This window comes from Choristoneura fumiferana, chromosome 24 (assembly GCF_025370935.1).
Source record: "Choristoneura fumiferana chromosome 24, NRCan_CFum_1, whole genome shotgun sequence".
Lineage (NCBI taxonomy): Eukaryota > Metazoa > Arthropoda > Insecta > Lepidoptera > Tortricidae > Choristoneura > Choristoneura fumiferana.
Window position 1 is genome coordinate 11,052,617 of NC_133495.1, and position 22,420 is coordinate 11,075,036.

The 22,420-nt window shown below is 38.0% G+C and overlaps 3 protein-coding genes across 11 annotated transcripts in view; 1 reads left to right on the forward strand and 2 right to left on the reverse strand.

Annotated features, from left to right (window-relative positions):
* On the reverse strand, window positions 1-2,860 carry LOC141441579 (uncharacterized; the record flags this gene model as incomplete). Its single annotated transcript, XM_074106356.1, is given in 1 exon segment — window positions 1-2,860. A coding segment is annotated over 1 exon segment (2,661 nt), but the record flags the coding sequence as incomplete, so codon positions are not given.
* LOC141441617 (inactive dipeptidyl peptidase 10) overlaps window positions 1-22,420 on the forward strand; it is a 734,138-nt gene that overhangs the window by 580,703 nt on the left and 131,015 nt on the right. The window lies entirely within an intron of this gene.
* On the reverse strand, window positions 3,067-5,252 carry LOC141441558 (uncharacterized). Its single transcript, XM_074106325.1, has one exon. The coding sequence runs from the start codon at window positions 4,985-4,987 to the stop codon at window positions 3,791-3,793; it is 1,197 nt and encodes a 398-aa protein (XP_073962426.1). The 5' UTR covers window positions 4,988-5,252; the 3' UTR covers window positions 3,067-3,790.

Genomic DNA, 22,420 nt, shown 5'->3' on the forward strand with positions numbered 1-22,420 from the left:
GCGTTCAAGACCATATTTACATTTAGTTTGAGTTGTTTCACTGTCCCACTTCAGGCAGAGTTTTACGTCAACTCTCTTCAAAACATTCTCCATCGTCTTGCCAAAACAAGCATTGTTCATGAGCTTATAAAAGTCTTTTTCAAACGTATTCTTGGCCAAAGTTCTTTTTTCAGTATTGAGATCGATGTATGACTTGAGCCAAGGGCTCTGGTTAAACGCTAAGATTCGATGAGTTTTCTTTAGCTCGATCCCTGCTTTTACTGCTTGTTGTAAATTTATGTAGTGTATTATGTAGTTAGTTTTGTTACTGAGCGTTAGTAAAAGCTTTTTAATTTTACCGCCAGGTGTTGTTCTACTTTCTGCGCAAAATGGATAGCTGTTGTGGGAGTCGTGTAAATGCTGCGGATAATCTAAATCTACTTCTAATATGTATCCCTCGTTAGAATCTGGTGTCTGTGATAGTATATTAAAATTTCTAATCTCATTTTCATTCAACCACCTAAAGTTATTTATAGGTAGATAACGCCGCATAGCATCTCCATAAAGATTATTAACATCTAAATATACTATGAATGTGCTATCTTCATTTGAATTATAATCCTCCATGAACTGATTGTTCGCTTTGGAGTACCTTTTGGAGGCTTGACTTATACCGCCTCTAATGCCTGCCTTTATAAATTGCACCATTTCATAGTCAGTGAACAGCTCGAGTTCAACTTGAGTATGCTTTAACATAGCGTCCCAACTTAAACCGGGCGCTGTTACATATTGACACGGGTCCAACTCATAGGTATTTATACAGATTTCTCGAAAATTCTCAAACACTTCCGCCAAGAGTATTACGTCAGTCTTGAGATATAAATCGCAATACTCACCTAGCGTGGTTATCTTAAAAGAGTCCCATATTGTTTGCGCATGTTGGTAATCGTGGTCGGAAATGTATGAGTCACATAATGTGCTATAAAAAGATTCTTTATCGGGTAGATGAGCTTCATCAAGCTTCTCCCAAGAATCGACGTACTCATACGGATACACCCCTTTTCGAGTTAAAAGCTTCATTTGCCTATCACGATCATCAACAGTGTCACAGGGTAGGGGAAGAAAATTTGGCAATATCTTAAATTGTTCTTTCGAAAGATTTTTAACTAATTTTTCTAAGCTACTCGGCATAAACCTATACGAATCAATGAATCTCAAAGTAATCTTTCCGACACGCTTGCTAAAGGATATGTATTTTTCTTTGTTATAAGGAATACAGTGTATTTCACCTTTAGATTTGCTCAGTTCCTTAATGAATAAGTGCCCATCATAACCGCTTAAATTGTGAAAAATAACTGGTATAAAACGAGGTAGTTTAAAGTTAACATTGCACGAGTTATGTGCTCTACCTCTAACCGCACCTGTCAGATGACAATGGTCGATTACATACACCTCGTTTTCTTTAAAAAGTTCCCCACAAATGTGACACGGTTCACTGTTATCAAAAACGTTATTAGTACCACCTGCGGATGGTATTATTGTTGTTAAGATCCTGTTTATAGACTCGGTGTCTTGATAGAGACTTTCCACAAATTTTTGTACACAGTCCTCCCCGCGGTACATCACAAACTTTGAAAGCTTTTCATCATAATCACAATGAATGTAATACGCAAAACTACACGGTATATGTTTATGTGTGTTATAGGTAAAAGTAGCTTTCGATTGAGTTTTATTTATAGGACTCAAAATAGATTCGAAATCAGCATAAATTACAAATGGAACTTTCATTTTGTTGGAGAATTTGCTAAACTTTAAATACTTATTATCTTGAGTAGGTAGTTGAACGAGTCTGTTGCCACAACCAAGCCTCCTGTGTAGTTTAAGCTTACCATCATCAGAAAAGTATTGTAAACACCCATCACAAAAAAAAATTTTTTCTTTATGTTTAGTCACTTGAGCCCTAATCAACCTACTTATGTCTTTAATCCAACAATAATGACTCTTATTCATTCTTTCAAAAAATAATAAATTTACATGCTGATTTGTATTGTCTCTAATTTTCGAAATGTATAATGGTACTATTAGACGAGTCTTTTTAGTACAATTGAACCCATAAACGTTTATAGAAAGGTTATTTAATTTCTCAAACTTTTTTATATCCGCTATTGTTACGGGAAAGTCAATACCTTTGGTGTTGAGCACTTGATTGTAGTGTGGATATGACGAGACACGGTCATTGTGTTTATTTGCCGGATACAAAGCACTGACGATGGCCCACGCCAAACATGCGTTATCATTATTTTTTACGTTGACACATGCCTTTTTTGTTTGCACCCACTTTGGTAAAGGTAAATACGATGAACCCCTCAACAACCGGCACTTATTAATGTTAATCTCCAAAAACTCGATTCGTTCGAGCGCCCACCCGCTATCTCGTTCTTGAAAGTCTTCACTCTTCTTCACAATAGTCGATGTAACATCTTCAAAATATGACGAGAAATTCAATTCTCCAACGTGCAGACATACATTTTTGGTGTTAAAAGACTTCAGATCACGTACAACTTCACCTTCGCTGTTAGTTTTGAAATAGGTACAGAACAATTCCACATTCACTTTTATACTTTTATGTACTTCTAGTTCAGTTTCCAAAATATTCTCCACACGTTTTCCAATTTTTAACATATATTGTCGCGGCTCTATTATTTTTGATGTCCCATTAACACGATAAGTAATGAGTCGACACTTGAATGCAGAATTCAAAATGTAAGCGCTGTAATCACAGTCTCTATCCTGAGTACATAGTAATTTATGTCTTTTTGTTTTTGAGTGTACTATCAATCGGTTCGGTGGAACATCTTCATTACAATAGTTACAGTGATAAGACATGATGACTACTAACCGTTATACTAAAAATATTCCTTCTTTATACAGAAAGATGATAAGAGACAGGATATCGCTGCGGTTTTCAACCACACGTGCACCGTGGGAATAAAAAACATAATATTTTCTAGGTAAATATTTTATTCATCAATTCATTATGATAAAAGAGAGATATTGCATAAAAAATTCAAAGTGTAACACAAAATTTCACAATCTATAATATCATCCTCGTTGCACAGTTTTTTGATAATCTCACGAGCCTCAAACATGCTGGTTGGACGATGCATCTTCAAGTGTTTCTTAAATAAATTAATTCTGTTCTCATAGGTGAGTCTTATCTTATTCAGGTATTTGATTCTTGAATTTACGCACTCCATGACGTGTTCAATATTCATCCATTCCAGTTCATTTATTATAGTGGGGCGTGATGGTTCAAGGTAATTATTATTGCTATCGTTGAGAAGGAGTAGAAGCATTTGTGAGGTAGGTTGCGGTACCGTGTGCACACGTAGACGGTTGCAGGTGATCGTTAACGGTATTGAGTTGGAGGGATCATGAAAAAAGTTTCTAATGAGGTCAGCTTTTCCCACAAATATAGAGTTCCATTCTTCGCAGGTGAGTTCGTGTGTCCCATCGAAATTTATGCAGGTATGCAGGTTGACATTTGTTTCATCAAATCGCAGCTTCAAATACACATAAATATTTTTAATATTAGTGGGAACATTACCCTCAAGGCTGTATACGCTTTTACTTAAGACACATCTTTCAACACCATCCACACCATTATACCAATCAAACGAAGGTGTGTAAGACGGTAAATAGAAATTCATTTTTTTTTCTTGACTTTACAAACACGTTTCACCTCGATGAGAGTTGAAGCACTACTAAAGAAGAGCTGCTGCTGCTACTACTACTACTGCCGCCACTATTGTTATTGAATTACTTTCCGAACGGTACCGTTGAGGGCGCTGTATTCGAATAGTGAGTCATTTATTATGAGACAATATGCGGCAGTGTTGCCAGAGACGTTCTCCTTAAACTCCATCTCCACTTTAATGTCAATCGGTCCTGTACCATAGCTATCGCACTGTCTCGACGTGTTGATAACCACTAGAGGTGCCTTAGTTTTGTAGTGTGCCGGATTTAACTGTGGATTGTTAGCGCTCCCGTAGTATGCTTGTTGGAAGCTAGCGTACGCATCGTACAACAGTGGGAAGGAGCTCTTTTTAAAGTCTGCCGCGAATGAGGTGTATGGATAGTATTGCGAGTTTAGATACACCCTACAATCGGCGAGATTACAATGATCAAATTCGCTCATGTTTTCCGTTTCCACATTCTTACGCAGAGTCTGGAATCCGATGATAACGAATCGAGGTTTTTCCAGTTGCGTGGCTGTTTTGATTGTCCACACGTGCTTTTGTGCTGTCGGCAACATTGGATATTCGTATAAGTCCCAGGTGCGGAAAGCGATAGGAATGGGAATTCCACTCTCAATGTGCGTCATCAAACGTAGTTTTTCCTTATCAGACACTTTAATGACGGGCATCCGCCATACTATACGAGTTATTTTAACATCAATTTTTTTAGCAGGAAGCGTGGCGGTGATGGTTGCGCAATTGATATTAGTGTTGGCGCGGTTCAAAATCAACTCGTGTTTGGCATTCATAATAATTTTCTTATAGTCCTCAGCGAAGCCCAACAGATGGTTCAGAGGTATGGTAAAACTAAAATCACCATCGGTGATCTCCTTTATTGTACCAACATTCCATCCGGCATTCTCCATTGCGTTATCACACCCTTTCGAGTATGAAACGAGACCTTTCATTGTACTAGTGACGCCACAGTTCTTTGACCTATCAATCTCCACACCATTCAACTCATAGCGTATGTCTTGGAATAGGTATGCGATGGCGTTATTTATAAAGGTACATTCTTTATTGACAGTCCCCTCAACCAAGAGTTGACTCTGACTAGGTAAAACCATCAAATCCTGACGGTTAATGCAGATATTGATAACGTCATTGTTCTTATACGAATCATTGTAGGGGTTATAAGAGTGGTACTCGATACTCTCAATGCTATCGTCAAAGGTGACCTTCTCCCCAATATCTAGAATTGACGTGGACATATTTTGAATCCAAGCGTTTGTAGGAAATTGATATTATCTCTAGTTAACTTTTGTAGTGGCAGTTGTTGTCTTAAACCGCTACCGCTGCTGGTGGCTAAAGGTCCTCCTCCTCCTCCTCCTCGGTGGTGGTATCGCTGGCCTTGTAGTGTTCTGGTGGTTGAAGGTGACGACGGTGTAAGCAATGATGCAAGCAACTTAGTACTTTGCACGTCAAGGTCTCGATGAAGACTAGTAGAAATCTTATTATCACCCCCATTTTTATAGATAATCATTTCATCTGCCTCCTGATGTGGAGCCGCAACGATATGTTTTCACCCCTAAAATTGACCAAATTACCGTGCTCGTTCACTACGCGCACCTCAATGTTTTGTATGCTATTGGTTTTTTTCAGCGGTAGGTATATGACGTTTGAAGGACACTCGATTATTTGATAACCCGGCGGGACAGAGGGTGAGAACTCATGAATCACGTGGCAAGGTTGATTGTTAATGAATGACCCTTCCGCAATACTGCACTCTATTCTTATAGTATTCGTTATCAGTATGTCGATCGATTTATCTGACCAATGTATCTGACCTGCCTTGAGCACTTTTGGTGAGAAACCTAGCAGGGAACCGATGGTGCGCGGCTTTTCAAAGTGCACATCTGACTTGGGCGAGAATATCATACATTTAGCGGTATTAGTATTAGCCTCCATATCAATAAGGTCATCGTCCTCCTTCTTCTTCCTAGCCGATTCCAACATTTTCATATCCAAGAAGTGTATAATATCATTGAGCTCGTACGCTCCTTCAGGAATTTCAATCACACTATTACCGTAATGGAAAAGATTATTGCTCTTATCCACATTGGGTATTGAGTTGAAAGTCTTAAAATAGACTAGAGCACACTCGTACTGCTCATTCTCTCCAAGTTCTAAGCTCGGATTGAAGTCCGTACTTAGATGTGATTGGTTGCCGTTCAAGGATAACGTAAAGGATGGCGAGGTCATGACGATAGTCAGTAAGTGAATGAAACATTTTTTCATAGTAACATTTATTTATAAGTAAACAGCTGATGCTTAGCAACATTACATAAAAACTCAATACACAAATGCCCACAATTGAAGGTGTTCGACTTTTGTAAACGATTATAATTGTACTCTATATTAACATTATCTTTACCAGATTGCATGTACTGAACAAATTCACGAGGTGGCCTCAGGTCTCCATAACTATCGAAATACATGCATAGATTTCCTTTTTTCACATAGGCAACCCAATGGGTACCGTCACCCGATTGCTGATCCAAATTGATGACACCGCACTCGTAGTAATAGGGTTTAAAGTTGCGTAGATTGTCTCTCATGAAGACACCGCGAAAATGAGGAATTTTCTCACGCTTCACAAAGCTGATGATGTCACGATCGGTGAGTGGGCGTTGTGGTAAACTTAGTTTTTTTTTACATAGGGTGTTAGGTATAGGCCCATGCCCTGTTTGTAGGGACGTAAGTACATCCCTTTACCCACAACTTTCTCACCCTGGTTTCGTTTAACCATATCGTAGATGTTCTTGGCCGCTGTTGTAACTCCACCGGCAAGTGTTCCCGTAGCCGCCAACGCTGATAATAATGGGATAAGAGGTAAAAAACCACCCTTCTTAGGTAGTGCTATCACACGTGGTTTCTTCGTTACATGTTTATCCTTAACAAATCGCTTCGCGGCCTTGACGGCGGCTTTCAATAGTAGTTTAGGGGACGGTTTTCCCATTCCCTTACGTTCACTCTGAGTTATATGTTTTTTAACGACTCCTTTACAATTTTTTATTACTTTATTGAGAGGTACTCCCATACCACGTTTCACTTTGTACTTCATTGCTTTATTGACGGCTATTGCGGCTAATTTTTCACCAAAATCTGATGACTCACGCCAACGTTTATCAGCGGCTTGCGCTAATTGTAGGTCGGCTTGATGACGCGCCTCCAAAGATTTGTCTCGTGAATAGGCAATGTCATGCAATTTGCAGGATTCATCCAAGGGGTTAATACCCTTATCGCCACGTGCTAAGCGTTGACTTAGTTTAGTGCCAGGTCCACAGTAATTGTACCCAGGTATATGCAGCTCGAATGGGAGGTTATTAATTAAATTATTTATAATTCCTGCACCTGCTTTACGTTTGGGTTTACGTTTGCTACTAACGTGGTGAACGTGTGCTATCATCTTAAGTATCACACTGACTGTTGCAAGACAACTTTGAGCCCCAGTATTTCAACCCACAATCACAATCACATTCTACACGCTCATCACACATTTCTTCCATCTCAATATCTCCACCGCACGTCCTCTCAGTTTTCATTTCTTCTTTAGTACTTTGCACATGCGGCGCCTGTGGTTCCAGTGGTGTTGCTCCGATTTTCTTCTTATTATCTTCTTCATTCAGACAGTATACACAATTTTTTCGTTTAATCAAATATGGTAGCTCATCTCGATTATACCCATACGCTACATGTTCTTTCCCATCATAATCACTTGTAGTATCACATCTACCCTCTACGTTGGGCGGATGCTCATGACAAATAAAATGCCTACTGATGTCAGGGTCATTTTTCAATATGTCAGGCAGTTTCATTTCCCAATGATGTAAATCGTGCTCGCAGTAATGCAAAAGAAATTCCTTTGGTATATTTTTCAAATCGTCCGACGTCACTTTGAATATGCTGAACATTTTTTTAGTAAAGATTAGTAGTAGTAGTGGTGGTAGTTAGTATAAAACACACGTCCTCACACTACACTTTATCACAATAAAATGAGGCTTAAAAAACAAAACACGTCCTTGCCGATCAATGATTGGAGCAGTCTATTAAGTGAAGTCACCAATCCAAAGACCTTGAAACATGGTGCTCTACTCCCTAACAGTATAAGATGTCTAATCTGTGGACCCTCCAACTGTGGAAAGACTAATGTTTTACTCACACTACTACTCGACCCGAACGGTGTCAAGTTTTACAATGTTTATCTCTACTCAAAGTCTCTCAACCAACCAAAGTACACATTCTTAAATGAAATTTTGAAGCGTGTAGATGATTTATCGTTCTATACCTTCAGTGATAAGAGTGAAGTGATACCACCGGAAGAAGCAGAGGAGGACAGTGTTGTGGTGTTTGACGATGTGGCCTTAGAAGATCAAGATGCAATACGTCAGTACTTTGCTATGGGACGTCATCGTGGTTTGGACTGTTTCTATCTCTGTCAGACCTACAGTAAAATACCCAAACAGCTGGTGAGAGATAATGCAAACTTGATAGTGTTATTCAAGCAGGATGACTTGAATTTAAAACATGCTTACGATGACCATGTTAATACGGACATGTCTTGGGAAGACTTTCAAAAGACATGTAAAAAATGTTGGGATGAAAAATATACCTTCTTAGTGATTGATAAGGAAAGAGATATAAACAAAGGACGCTATCGGAAAGGCTTTGACACCTTCATAAATAATAATTATGATGATGATGATGATGATGGTGTGTAAGGATATTTAATCAACATTCTGAATTGTACAGCTTCATTTAACAATGGCGTCCGCCAGTGAACGGATGTTGGGTGATAAGAATCTAAAACGTAAACTAATAAAGTCTGTCGAGTCTGTGAAGAACAAAGTAAAGACTCTGCGCTCTGATAAGGCATCACTGTCGTCAGCGCTCGAAACCACCTTTCAACCAATCACCAAGCCTCTGAAAGTCTTGGCGAATAATGTTACTACCGAAATAAAAACGGAAGTTCCCAATAACCTCAGTGTGAAAAAAGTTTTAAAGGAACCAAAAAAAATTAAGCGAGAGAGGAAATCGGCCCAGTTTAAACACAGTTTCAAAAAATTTAGTGACGATTATGATGATGATGATGATGATGATTATTATAGTAGTGATGACAGTTTTGCAACAATGAAATCAGCTGTGAGTTCAGATGAGGGTGTCGCTAACCCGCCACAACAGGAACCAACACCAGTGCCACCGCCGCCTATAATAAATGATTACCTCACCTATGCGTATGAACAAAAGAAGATCCCATTCGGAGTAAACGCCAAAAGCAACGGTCTCTACATAGGAGACAGCCCCATAACCTTTTTTGAAAATCAACTCAATGTCAAGGATGACGTCTTCCCTTTGACAAGAGGGTTGATGGAGCTTATTTTTAAGAAGGAACCACTCGAAAGTCTTATCAGCACTGAGGATGTTGACAACTACTTGAAAATTTTAACCATGACTCATGCATACCGACGAGGTTTCAAAGAGGAGGGACAAGTTCAAGGCCACAGCAATATGAAATATCGTACTTTTATCAAGAAGTATTTAATGGAAAATAAGATAATAAAGGGCGGTTGTTTAAATGGTGAACGTCCTCGTAAAGCTAATACTAAACGGGAGATAACTATGAAACGCTTCTATCCTAACACAGATTATATTTATTGGGATAATCCAAATGAGCTTGTGGATCGATTACGTCTACTTATTGCGTCACAGAGTGCTGGTAATAGCAACCATACGAATGAAATAAATTCTATCATAGAAGAACTTAAAGAAAGCGGTATAATAATAGAGTAGGCAATCTCTTATCATCATAATAACGTGCAACGTCAAGCAAGCGGTACGTCACGCAACCAGTACAGTTTATATACCGATAAATTGAAATGGAAAATTACTGCTGTCCACTCAAATGCTTCAAGCGTCCGGATACCCAACTCGATGGAATAGCATGTGTTCAGTGCTACGCATATAACTACTGTCATTGTCTATGTGTTACATATATGACGGAGAATGAAGGTTACATCAAGATTGAAACTGGAATGGCAAAGCTTATGCGTATGAAACGAAAATTTGAAGATGTCGTATATTATGATCACACTTATAATATCAATTGTGACCTCGGATATTTGGAGGATATAAGGGAACAATTAATTCACCTTCAACAGTTAATAAATGAAGTTTCGGTAGCAACAGCAGCAGTTAAAGACAGCAGTTCGCGCTCATTACAGCCTATTTAAACCAACCTACTATAAGCAGCAGCTGTTAAAGACAGCAGTTTGTGCTCATAACAGCCTATTTAAACCAGCCTACTATAAGCAGCAGCAGCTGTTAAAGACAGCAGTTTGTGCTCATAACAGCCTATTTAAACCAGCCTACTATAAGCAGCAGCAGCTGTTAAAGATAGCCCGAAAGAGACAGCAGCTAGTGTCTATAGCCCATTTAAACCGGCCTATTATGAGTAGCGGATATATAAAACACTCTGCCCTCTCACCGATCTAATCAGAAGCAAGATGCCAGTGAACAAGTTTGGACAGTACTTGGAGAACGGCGGTGGTGGTGGTGGTGGTAGTTCAGGAAAAAAGGATTATTCTCCTATTGGCAACAAGACAGATAAAAGGACAATAAACTGTCAAAACAAGCGGTTAACATCCCTATCCAGAGGTGTTGCAAAAAGTGATGCAATAAATAAGGCACAACTCGAAGAGTCAATCATCACATGTATGACTCATATTAAGACAAATTCTCAGAACATTATTGAGTTACGTCATAAGCTTGAAAAGTTGATTGGAAGAATAACTACCCCAACTTCCGGTGCTGCTGCTGGAGGTAAACCATCACTACCACCTAAACGTATAGCTCCTTCAGCTCCTACTGCTACTAACGCGAAGAAACCATGAGTAAATTACAAGTGGTTAAAGAGTTACACAAGTATGCAAGAAAAAACTTCCCTCGCAGACGTTTCATACAGAAGGGTTTGGATGATACTTGGCAAATTGACTTGATTGATATGCAAAAACATAGTAGAGATAACAGCGGTTATAAATACATTCTAATTTGTATAGATACATTTTCGAAATATGCTTGGAGTCAACCTTTAAAGACGAAGACTGCCGAAGATGTAGCAAAGGCTATGACAAAAATCCTTAACGAAGGACGATCGCGAATCCCGAAGAATATTCAATCTGATGATGGTAAAGAGTTTTTTAATAGTAAATTTGATACACTCATGAAACAGCATGGTATTAATCACTACTCTACCTATAGCGTTATGAAGGCTTCGATTGTGGAACGACTTATTAGAACCCTCAAACATTGGCTGTGGCAGGAATTCAGTATGAACGGTTCATACAAATGGCTCAAACCATTCGAAGAGATTGTGCAACGCTACAATAATAAGAAGCATTCTACTATAGGCGCGCCACCTGCCTCCATCAATAAAGAAAACGCTGCTGAACTTTTACATAGAGTTTACAACAACATTAAAATTAAACCCCAAGCAAAGTTCAAGGTTGGAGATTACGTGAGAATCAGCAAGTACAAGTCACTCTTTGATAAGGGCTACACCGGAAATTGGGGAGTTGAAATATTTAAAATCACTCATGTACAAACTACAAATCCAGTTACCTATTTGCTCGAGGACTCTAAAGGAGAACCCATCCTAGGATCTTTCTACGAGCAAGAATTACAACGTGTTAAACATCCAGATGTTTATCTAATAGAAAAGGTTTTAAAACATAAGGGCAACAAAGTGTATGTTAAATGGCTCGGTTTAAATGAGAAATCTTGGATAAATAAAAGTGAAATTGTGTAAATAGTTTTTGTTTTCTTTTCCCCCATCTATTTATAGAACCTAATTTAAACATTTTTATTCATTGAAACGCTTATCACGTGTGAAACAAAAGTCCAGCGCGGGAACTGGGTCAAATTAATGCTTATCAACAGACTTGTATTTTATTACGTAACAAGTTATTATCTCTGAAAGTTATTTATAAAATAGCAGCAAACCCGTTTGTTTTGATTCACTATAGCCTAAGATAAATATTGGAGAAATAAAAAAAAAATAGATTGTGTAAATACTCTGTTTTCTTTTCCTGTTATCTTACTAATAGGAAGATTAAGAAAATAAAACAAATCATAATCATCATATACATTTTATTGAAGCAAAATACATGAGACATAGAGGTGAATCTACAAGGAAGGTGTTAGTTAATTCTAGCTCAAAAAGTAGTCAATCGCAGTGCTTTATAACGTTACAAGATACTTTCGAAACTTCACATGTACATTCTTAAAACTAAAATAAAAATTGCTGTAGCAAATTATGTATTATACAAGAAAAAATTATATCTAACGGCTATGTTGATATAAAAATATAAAAATAAATCATCATCAGCAGCAACCGCAACAATATTTGATTCATGGACTATACTCTAAACAATCGCTTACTGCTATCGTCAGGGAAAAAGTTAGTATATCTTTCGCCTCGCTATCTAATTGTGCTCTGGCGAAGTACTCGCACGGAATTGTTTCTAGCAATGCGAGCCACTCACTAAACATCACATTTTGGTCCCCCACCATCTCCTCCATTTTAGTGCATAGTTCGTCCCACATGGTTATTAGCGAATAGGTACGCTCGTCTACTTCATCATAGTAATAACTATTGTCTTCATACAATTGTATAAGCACTCTACGTACCTTATCTCTTAAAGAATATAGTGGCGTCCTTATTATCCATGAGTTTAGGACTCCATCCTGTTTTAAAGTCATCAACCACATTTGTTTGCTGAAGTTGTGAAATTCCTCATCCTCAAGAGAGGGGAGCTGATGAACTAATTGTTGTGGTTGCTGCTGCTGCTGCTGCTGCTGTCCTTGTTGGTCTTGAGTATTTTCGTTATCTAAAAAAAAAAAACGTAATATTAATAATGTTATATAACACTCCTTCCGCTCGACATAATTATTACAACTGAGATGCGCTCTATAAAAAAAGGTCTGTGATAGTTTAAAGAAAAAAAACAACAATATCTTACATTGTTCTTCACTTGAGGAGTTCATCTTATTATGGGTTGTTATTTTACTATGGGTAGATAGTCTCTGTAAAAAAAAAACATTTAAAATCACTTACATATCAGTTAGGCGATGGTGGCGGGATAAAATCGAACAGCCATGTCTTGTCTTTGGGTCCGCGACATATTAACTGCATGTTGTCTTGCAGAGAATTTATGCAATCCTCATCCAAATTCTCAAATCTGGATGGGAGCGTTAAGTAACCCACATCCTCCAACAAGACGACTGTTTGCTTATTTTGCTTGTTGAATTTAGAAATTTGTTGCACACATTCAACGATGTGATATGGTTTATTTATTTCCAAATCTTTTGGTTTCACCCAAACGGTTGTTTTGTTTCCCAATTTGGTTAATTTCTCTAGTGATGGAGACATTACTCTGACACAACTTACTGAATTAAAAAACTGAGGAAGAACTTTTATGAGTAACACGCGCGCTGTGTGTGTGAATATGAAAACTAATGGTTAATTGTGCGAATGTTGACACTTTAAATCAGGCGGGATGCAAAATAATAGTGGGGAGGAGGTCTAATCAGAGCAGGAAATATTTTGCGGTTAATGGCAATGTTCAGCTTCAGATAACAAAATAGTTCCCATAAAATAAAAAAAATGTGGTTAATAACAATTTGCAGCTTTCGATAACATAATTGTTCCTATAGTATAAAAATAATATAAAAGATAAGGCTCCGTGGGAATAAAAAAAAACAACTTACCTTTAGGTTTCATAGGACGAGAAGTGGAAGCTGGTAGACGATTCTTACAAAATATGTCAGAATCAGGTGCATATTCAATTTGCCGCAGTTCTTCTCTTCCCCACCTTTCCATCTGCTCAATCATATATTTATACTGCAAACAGTCCTCACTTAACAGGTTAGGTTTCTTTGTTGTTGTTGATGTTATTACTGTTTCTTTTGCTGCTGCTGCTGATGGCATCATCCTGGTAGTTGTGGTGGTAGTGGGGGATGAAGTAGTGGTGTTATTATTAGATACTGGCGTGTTCAACTGCTGACTTTTGGGAGGTATTCTATTTTTGGCTACACGTACAGTGAGCTCTATACCGTCCCCATCGCTTATTACCTGATAAAACTCATCACTGCCCCAAGATTGTTTAAGAGTGGTTTCTGCTTTCACCTGACGTTTTTTTGCGTGACGACGGCTCCGCTTTTCCCCAAGCAAAGTGGGGGCCTTTACAACAGCCTCTCTCACCAACTCCATTTTAAACATCAGCATTTCACCATTTATACACAGCGGTAAATCGACAGCCTCATCCTGATTCACACGAATAATGGTAGGTGGGGTTGCATTAGCAGTTGTACCTTTTTTACCAACGTAAATGTTTACGTACCACTCCATTTTTGGGCTGGGGGATGTGTTATTTCCCTCCAATACAAAAATTCTTTTTATATTCCACGAAGCCGATGCGCATGATGGGAAATAATGTTCTTTAAATGGTGATACTGTTACATTTTTCCAGTCACTATTATTTACCGATTGTAACTGCAGTAAAACCGTCAGAGACAACAAATTGGAAATATACATTTTAATGTTGAAAACTAGTGTTAATCACTCAACAGAGAGAAATATAATGATTAAATATGAAACTAGATTTATAATGAAACGTAGAAATATCAATCAACCCACACACCATACATCCGGCACTATTGCAATAATGCAGAGCTGCATCCCTTCTAGATTTGCAATTAAGTACTTAGTAGTGATTCCCTTTATCTCACGCTGGCAATAATATAATTTGCTCATTCGTCAACCGTTAAATATTATTCAATTACAAACTTTTCATACGTTCGGGAAAATAAAAATCTCCATACCAAACACCATTTACCAACTCCCTCCCCCTCCCCTCAACTGTTAAATTCAACAACCATCACCCCCTCTACAGCCCCCTCTACAGCCCCCCTCTACAGCCCCCTCTACAGCCCCCTCAACTTTAAATTCAACAACCATCACCCCCTCTACAGCCCCCTCTACAGCCCCCTCAACTTTCAATTCATCACCCCCCCGCCCCCGCCCCCTCAACTGTTAAATTCAACAACCATCATCCTCGCCCCTCAACATCGCCCTAGAAAACGTACTCGCGACACCCTCATATACCTACTGCACAAAACTTTTTACAAACTTAAATCGCTTTTTGCAGTTGGTAATACGTTATCTTATCACACCACCCATACTACGCCCATACATTTCATATACCACACACATTTTTACCAACCGCAAATAAAAGTGGTCTAGAATCCCCAATATATAACTACTTGTATTTTTCAACCTTAAACCTCAAATAGAAAACTGGCTCAATAACTATGCTGTTAAAAAATTTCCGAATACAGGCTGAGTTTGTTGTATGATATTTTCTTATGAGCTAAAGTCACAATAAAGACTTAATGGTGGTAACTTTTTGAATTTCCCAGGTAACTAATCTAAATAAGCAACCGCTGAAGCCTTTAAATTCCATGACGCACATCATTGTTAAATCAGAACAAATGGATTTTGTACTCCAACTCGAAAAATTTCATTAAATAAAATGAATAGAATAATAAGTCCCAGTCAAATTCAAAAAAGCTCCGGCACTTTGAAAGTTTCGAGGCAGCCGAGGAGCTGCGCTTGTCAACCATCTGCCGTTTGACAAGTAAAAGTTGTAAAACAGATGCTACGAAGTCATGATTTCCATCACCATACCAATATCTGACACAAACGCGGTAAAATAAAACGACTCATTTGAGTCGGTGACGTATCAGATATTTTGCATGCTCGCAGTGACAGATATTATGCGGTGACTGATGTTTGGAAGACATTGTTTAAAATCTGAAGACGAAAGAGTTTATGTTTTATCATCAACCAAAGACGTCTGTTGAACAAAACATCATTAGGGTTAATGTCGTCGTAAAACAATCACCCCGAGGCCGCTCAACTTCAGTTCGGGTTTTGTCCTCAATAGTTATCTTAATTCTAAATATGGCCTGCCATTTTTTAATAATCTTCGAGGGTAAATTGGCACAATGAAGCTATCCATTCAAACCTTACAATAAAGGAAGTCTGATGCACGTGAAATGTCGTCCTCGAGAGCTCTTGCTATCGAAAAAAGCTGCTACATGAGGTAACTAAACATGAGATCCAAGGCAAAAACACACTAAACATTACGGTCTAATGAAATTATTTTATTTACTTACGAACGTTATTGACTAAAAGTTATTGTAGTAAACTTTCAAAATTAAAATTGGCTGAGACCATTAAGTCACACTCTCGTTCCTTGAAAACTATTACTGTTTTTAACTGTGTTTAGTCTTTATTGCATATTTAAACCTCTAAATCAGATAAAGCTGTATTTTATTTAAATATTATTGTGAAATGTTAAAACTCTTAATGTTTACGTGAAGCTAGTTTTATACTTTTTGGATAGGTTTTTAATAAATGTAAACAAAACATCGTCAATTGGTGTATTAAATATTGAAATTCCCCCCATTAAACTATCTAAACATTTACATTTCTGTATTGAAATACGCTAGTTAGTTTTATTACAATGATAGATAAGTAGACAACTCAAACATCACCCTTTATTCAAACGTAAGCAGGCACATGAAACGTTACCGCTTCGGAGCCACTGTAGCAATTTTACTTTTAAGTTGACAAAACGGTACGATAGTGACAGGTTTAACCTGTCGCCTACGTAAACCTAAATCTTATAGGCACTTGCCCAGAGCCGACGTGAGCGACAAGCGAGTGAGCAAGCAACTAGAAACGAGAGGCCACATTAAGAACGAGATAGCTGTCGGGTTGTAAGAGTGTTCGAGTGCGACGGGCGATTACTCGCTCCACTCGACTCGTTCGTGCGGGGCGGCCGCCAAGTGACATCGCTGAGCGAGTATCTATAGCTCAGCGAGTTTTATAGCTCCTGTCGCTGCGACAAAAATGTAAGAGCGAGTTCTCGCCAACAGTGTGAACAGCCAGCGATCAACTATTATATATGTGTCTTTACTCACACAGGATCTTTTATCTTTTGTTCGTTTCTTGAGCGAGAAAATAGTCGATAGCCAATCGTTTTCTCGCTGGCGGTGAGACAACTGCCATATGCTCGGTCGCCTCTTACGACATAGATAAGTAAAATGTATAAAAACCTTAAATGTACCAAATCTGGCAGCGAAGTCTGTTTACATTTAGTTAATTAACTATATAAACCAGAGGCCGTATTTGCCTAACGTTTTCTGGCGTTGCGATCGTAGTCAAATGACAGCTTTTGTACGTGAAAACTGTTATTTGATTGCGAACGTCAAAACGTTGCAATACGGCTCTGGTATAGTTCTTTTTTAAAATGATGCGAATTAATTACTGCCTATTTTAGTTTTGTAGGCATTTTCGGTCTTAAGTCCGAATTCACCTCGTCAAAATGGCCGTTATTTTGCGGGAAACTAAAAACATGCAGTGGTAGTTAAACGTAATTGCTAATAATCATATAACGGGTGCAGTAAACGGTTAACGTTTAGAAATAATCGTTTTAAGACGTTTCTTGAAGTTTTTAAGACAGTAAATTTGTTATAAAACGAGTAGTTAAACAGTTTAAAAAATTATAAACAAATGATCTTCTACGTGAGAGACAATAGAGAGCACACCAAAGATTGTTCTAAAGTACCTAGGTAGTAAGCGACTTTCTAGAGTACCTCTATTATTTGTATTGCTTACTATCGGGGGACCGGAAGTGCCTCCACCAAGCCGAAAAAATTAAGGCAGTGCACTGCCTACCTTATCACGAACCGTTTTGTCATATTTTCAAACCCTCATAACATTATCGTCCCAGTTGACACCAGAGAACGCATAATACATGTTTATGTGTTAGATTAATTGTACATTGTAAAAAAATAAAAACTCAATGGGTATTTGGATAAATACTTAAAATTTTCACACTTAATGCAAACAAATGGGGTAAATCTACAGGTTTTCACGCAATCACTGTCCGCGCTATATCCGATTAGTAGAGTCCATAAAAACCAACCAACGCTCGTCCCCACTTTGTTAACTATCGATGTTGTTGGCCCTTGAAGGGTGTCGTTTATGGCCGTTTGATGGAGACGACACGGTTTACGAGAAAAGTGTGGTCACTCGACCGAGTAAACTGATTTTTAGTTATTGTTTCTTGATATTGTGGTGGTAAGGGTTATGTCATCACTGGTAAGTAGCAATGTTTTGACAGATAGGGTGTTTTGATAGTACGACGAATTAAATTTAATGCCCACGATGTTGTTTACTAGACTTGTACTCTTGTGTATTTTACGACCTTGTATAAATCATAATGTTTCTTTTGTTTGGGTCGAATCCTGCTAGTCGAATTTCACCAACACTTCTAATTGATTTAAAATTTGCTAAGGACTTTTGGAAGGATTTTTGATAGAAATTCAGGCAATTTTATAGTTAACAAAAGTAATTGGACAAATAAATCATCAAAATTGTTTGTTCTCATCATGCTTCAGAAATATTTATTTTTATATAATTTTTGAATTTACTTGACAGTTTTCTCGCTATAAATTAAGTTTCTATGCCGTCGAAAAACACATCCGACCACAATCGACACCTTAAAATTGAACTTATTTCATACTTTTTCTACACCAAAGGATTACAATTACAGTTTAGTATTATCAAAACGCGTTTATTTCCTATCGATCACAAAACTAGGTATCCTAGCAACTCGTTGGAGTGTGAAAGCCCGTCGTCTGTTCAAACCTCATCAATGCCCACATGCGCACTATCCGATTCAGAAAACAAATGAAACGTCATGACTAACACGTTTACTGGACTATCCAAGGGGCTCTAGAGGGCACAACCCCAGCTGACAACTAAAATCAATAAAAAGCAACCCTAAAACTATACACCTTAAAGTTACAATCGATTGTTTTGACGTACCTCGTAAATTATTAGCCAAATCGCACTTTATTTTCTAAGCAACAACGATTCCGAAGGATGAGCCTCATTGAAGTTGGACACGTAGCTTGTTTATTTCTGAAAGTTTTTTTTAGTCCATCTAGTTTTAACGACGTCACGGACCGTCGCGCGACCTTCTCGGATAGTTCGTCGAATTACCCGAAACGTCTTCCATTGCGACTTTACGTTGCAGTGGCTACCAGGCACAATACAAGTAATTGCATTAAACATTGCTACGAGATGTAGACCAAGGTTGATTTTCGAAAAACCTGACCTAAGTCCTTGTAAAGCTGATGGTAAAAAGAGACCCTGATCTTCGGCTAAAAAGAATTAGGTATGCTTAATTGTAATATTATTATTGTTTTTTTGTTGTGCCGAAGTTTAGTAAATAAATTTATTCCCCCTTTCTTTTTTTCTAATATCACATTTGATAATATATGCGATCCAACAGTGAACCCATAGGAACTATTTTCCGAGATAAAAAGGATGCGAATCCATTGCTTTGTTTTTACGTAAACGTCACAAACATCAAAACATGTAAACTTTTGCATTTATATTACCGACATATAGAAATAGTAGTAGATTGGTGAATCATAGTTATTTAAACTGGAACTGTATTAAAACAGAACATCCATCTCCTCAGCAGACGCGACAAAGCTTCCTTGCACATGCAAATGCCGTCTGGAGCAATCCGAGTCGATAAAAGTGCGGAATCGAATCATGGCCGACGTAACCGAGTTAGCTCCCCTCGGCGCGACTGTACTCGCTTTATTTAAAGTATTATACATAAAATACTTCGTCAAGTATAACTGTGACCAGGGTTTTTGACGCAGAAATATTTACAGCGGATTCGCTCTTGCGCGAAGATATTGTTTTTTTTTTATTCGACTGGATGGCAAACGAGCAAGTGGTTCTTCTGATGGTAAGAGATCACCACCGCCCATAAACATCTGCAACACCAGGGGTATTGCAGACGCGTTGCCAACCTAGAGGCCCAAGATGGGATACCTCACGGGCCAGTAATTTCACCGGCTGTCTTACTCCCCACGCCGTAACACAATAGTGCAAGCACTGCTGCTTCACGGCAGGATTAGCGAGCGAGATGGTGGTAATTTGCAAAGAAAGAAGATTGACCAGTTTTTTGTGAGAGCTGGACCAAGTGCTGCTTAGACTAAAGACAGCATTATGCTGCTTACGCTAACACTAGATTTATCCTTCTTAATGTAATAAGATATATCTTTTGGTGGCAGCTATATATTTGTTACGATAGAAGATTAACCTGCGAAGCAATTCAATGGTGTGTGTGAAGTTCCCAATCCGCACTGGGCCCGCGTGGGAACTACGGCCCAAGCCCTCTTATTATGAGAGGAGACCTGTGCCCAGCAGTGGGACGTATATAGGCTGGATTATTATATTAATTAATGATAGATGTTTGAGTACAAATCATTATTTAGTTAATTGATTAGCGATCGACAATTTTGAAAATACATGTGTTTTTTTTATTGAAAGTAATGCAACGAGCTCGTTAGCGGTATTTTTATTTTTGGGTAGCATTTGGTCCGAATTAATTTCCTTTAAAGGTTATTCTTTGAGATTATAAAAATTACCGTTAAATATTCGTTGAATGTTGCTATATATTTTTCGATATTTTTGAAAGAATGATTTGAAAACTTAAAACAGTTTGTGATTTTCCAGGTTTCAGAATTTTGTTTGATTATAGTGAAGTTTAATTATTATATTTTGATCTATCTATAGATCTATGAAAACGCTTGTTAAACTACTTACTACATAATACTACACAATATGTTTTGAAAATGCTCACCAAAAGTTCCGTGGGAGCAACATAAGCTTTCTCCAAAATTATCTGAAAAAAAAAAAATTGTTTACAAAATATTTTGAGATTTCTGACTCATAATTAAACTCAAAACTTATGAAAATCGTGACTAACTGACAAATAATGTAAGCCAGAACCCCGGGGGCCAGAGGCACAAAATTAAGAACTATCCCATTTTTTACTCTTCCACCTAAGCAAAACCGCGGGCTTAAGCTAAACCCACCGTATTTTATCCTATTCTTACTTCTATCTGCCTGTCCGTTATCTCTTCATGCTTAAACTACTAGATGAAATTTGGTAATCTCTGTAGTATGATTTTATATGGTTGCGTGCACATTTATCTGATGCAGTGTATTCTGTCGCATCACAACCATAGAGAGAGAAAGAGAGGGAGAGAGAGAGGGAGAGAGAGAAAGAGAGAGAGATAGAGAGAGAGAGACAGACAGAGAGAGAGAGAGAGAGGGATTGATTTAAATCAGACTGATACACGTAATAATCATGACCCTCGTCACAAGCATTAATTTAATAAATATTCTTCCGATCCAATGTTACCTCTCTGCTTTTAGTAGCACAATCCCTCATCAAACTGTAAAATGATAATCAATAACCGGTAACTTCGGAAAAACAATGAAAATAATAACATGTACAATTCCAAAGACAGTGTTTTCAAATCTCCCCTGATCGCGTCTGACACGCCGTTCTTCATGTAAAACCTCATAACTTTTTTAATAACAACTTTGGTTGGCAATAAAGCGCGATATGATCACGCCATGCATAATATTTGGGAGCCGGCCAGAGGTCGTGCAATATTCAAAATGGCGGCGATTCCCGTTAGAATTATGCAAGGGCTAATCAAGTGTACTTGTTGTGCTTGTTGTTAACACTGGTGGGAGGGAATAAGCTGATGCGTCCTAGATATTGGCGAAATGTTCAAAGGGTATCCTATGACAGCGAATGGCATAACTCATTAATAGTTAAAAATAACAAAATATCCTAACCTAACCAACTACACAAAGTTAAAAACCCCCGAAGTTGTCATTCCAAAATTCAACATCACAATTCAACATCTCTGCTGAACCTATTTTAATGAGACATAGCTACGACAGCAAAGCGACTCGATTTCACGTAGAAAAAGGCATCAAAATCGGTGTTTTCATTTGAGAGTTACGATGTCACAGGCAGAAAGACAGACAGACATTGGAGTCGAACTTATAAAACCCCTCAACTTTAACATTACACCAAGGTCCTTCCCCCATATTGCCCATTAGTAACCATGCAAGTATTGTATCTGGTAGCTGCGTGCTCACGATGAAAATGCTGGGCTAATTACGTGATATGAAGGGCTGCGAACGCTGTCATTAACTCACTCGTGAAATCAAGTCTCAGTTCAGCAGTTTATAACGAACAGATGATTCACTTTTACTTATAACTGTTTATTTAACGAGATGGACGGATGGTCTGGTCAAAGCCACGGGTTTACGGATACCTTTTGTCCTAAGAGGGCAGTATTTTATCCATGTGAAATTTTAGGGTTTCTTATCTCAAAGGCGATACTTTAATTTTTATTACAAGCTTCCTCGTATTTTAGCTGACCATGCACTCAGTAAATAATTTAATACTTTTTGTTTTCAATATTGAAAAAAAAGTTGATCTCGCTTGTAGCCATGGATCACTGAAACCGGTAAGGTTGGCGCCGCTCACTTCTCCCGAATAACCAGTATAACGACAACCCTGTAAGGTTGTTGATTTCATTTAATTAATCAAATAACCATTATGTATTTTCTATTATTCCTTTCAAACTTTACGTACCTAATTTTATAAAACCGAACCTCAACC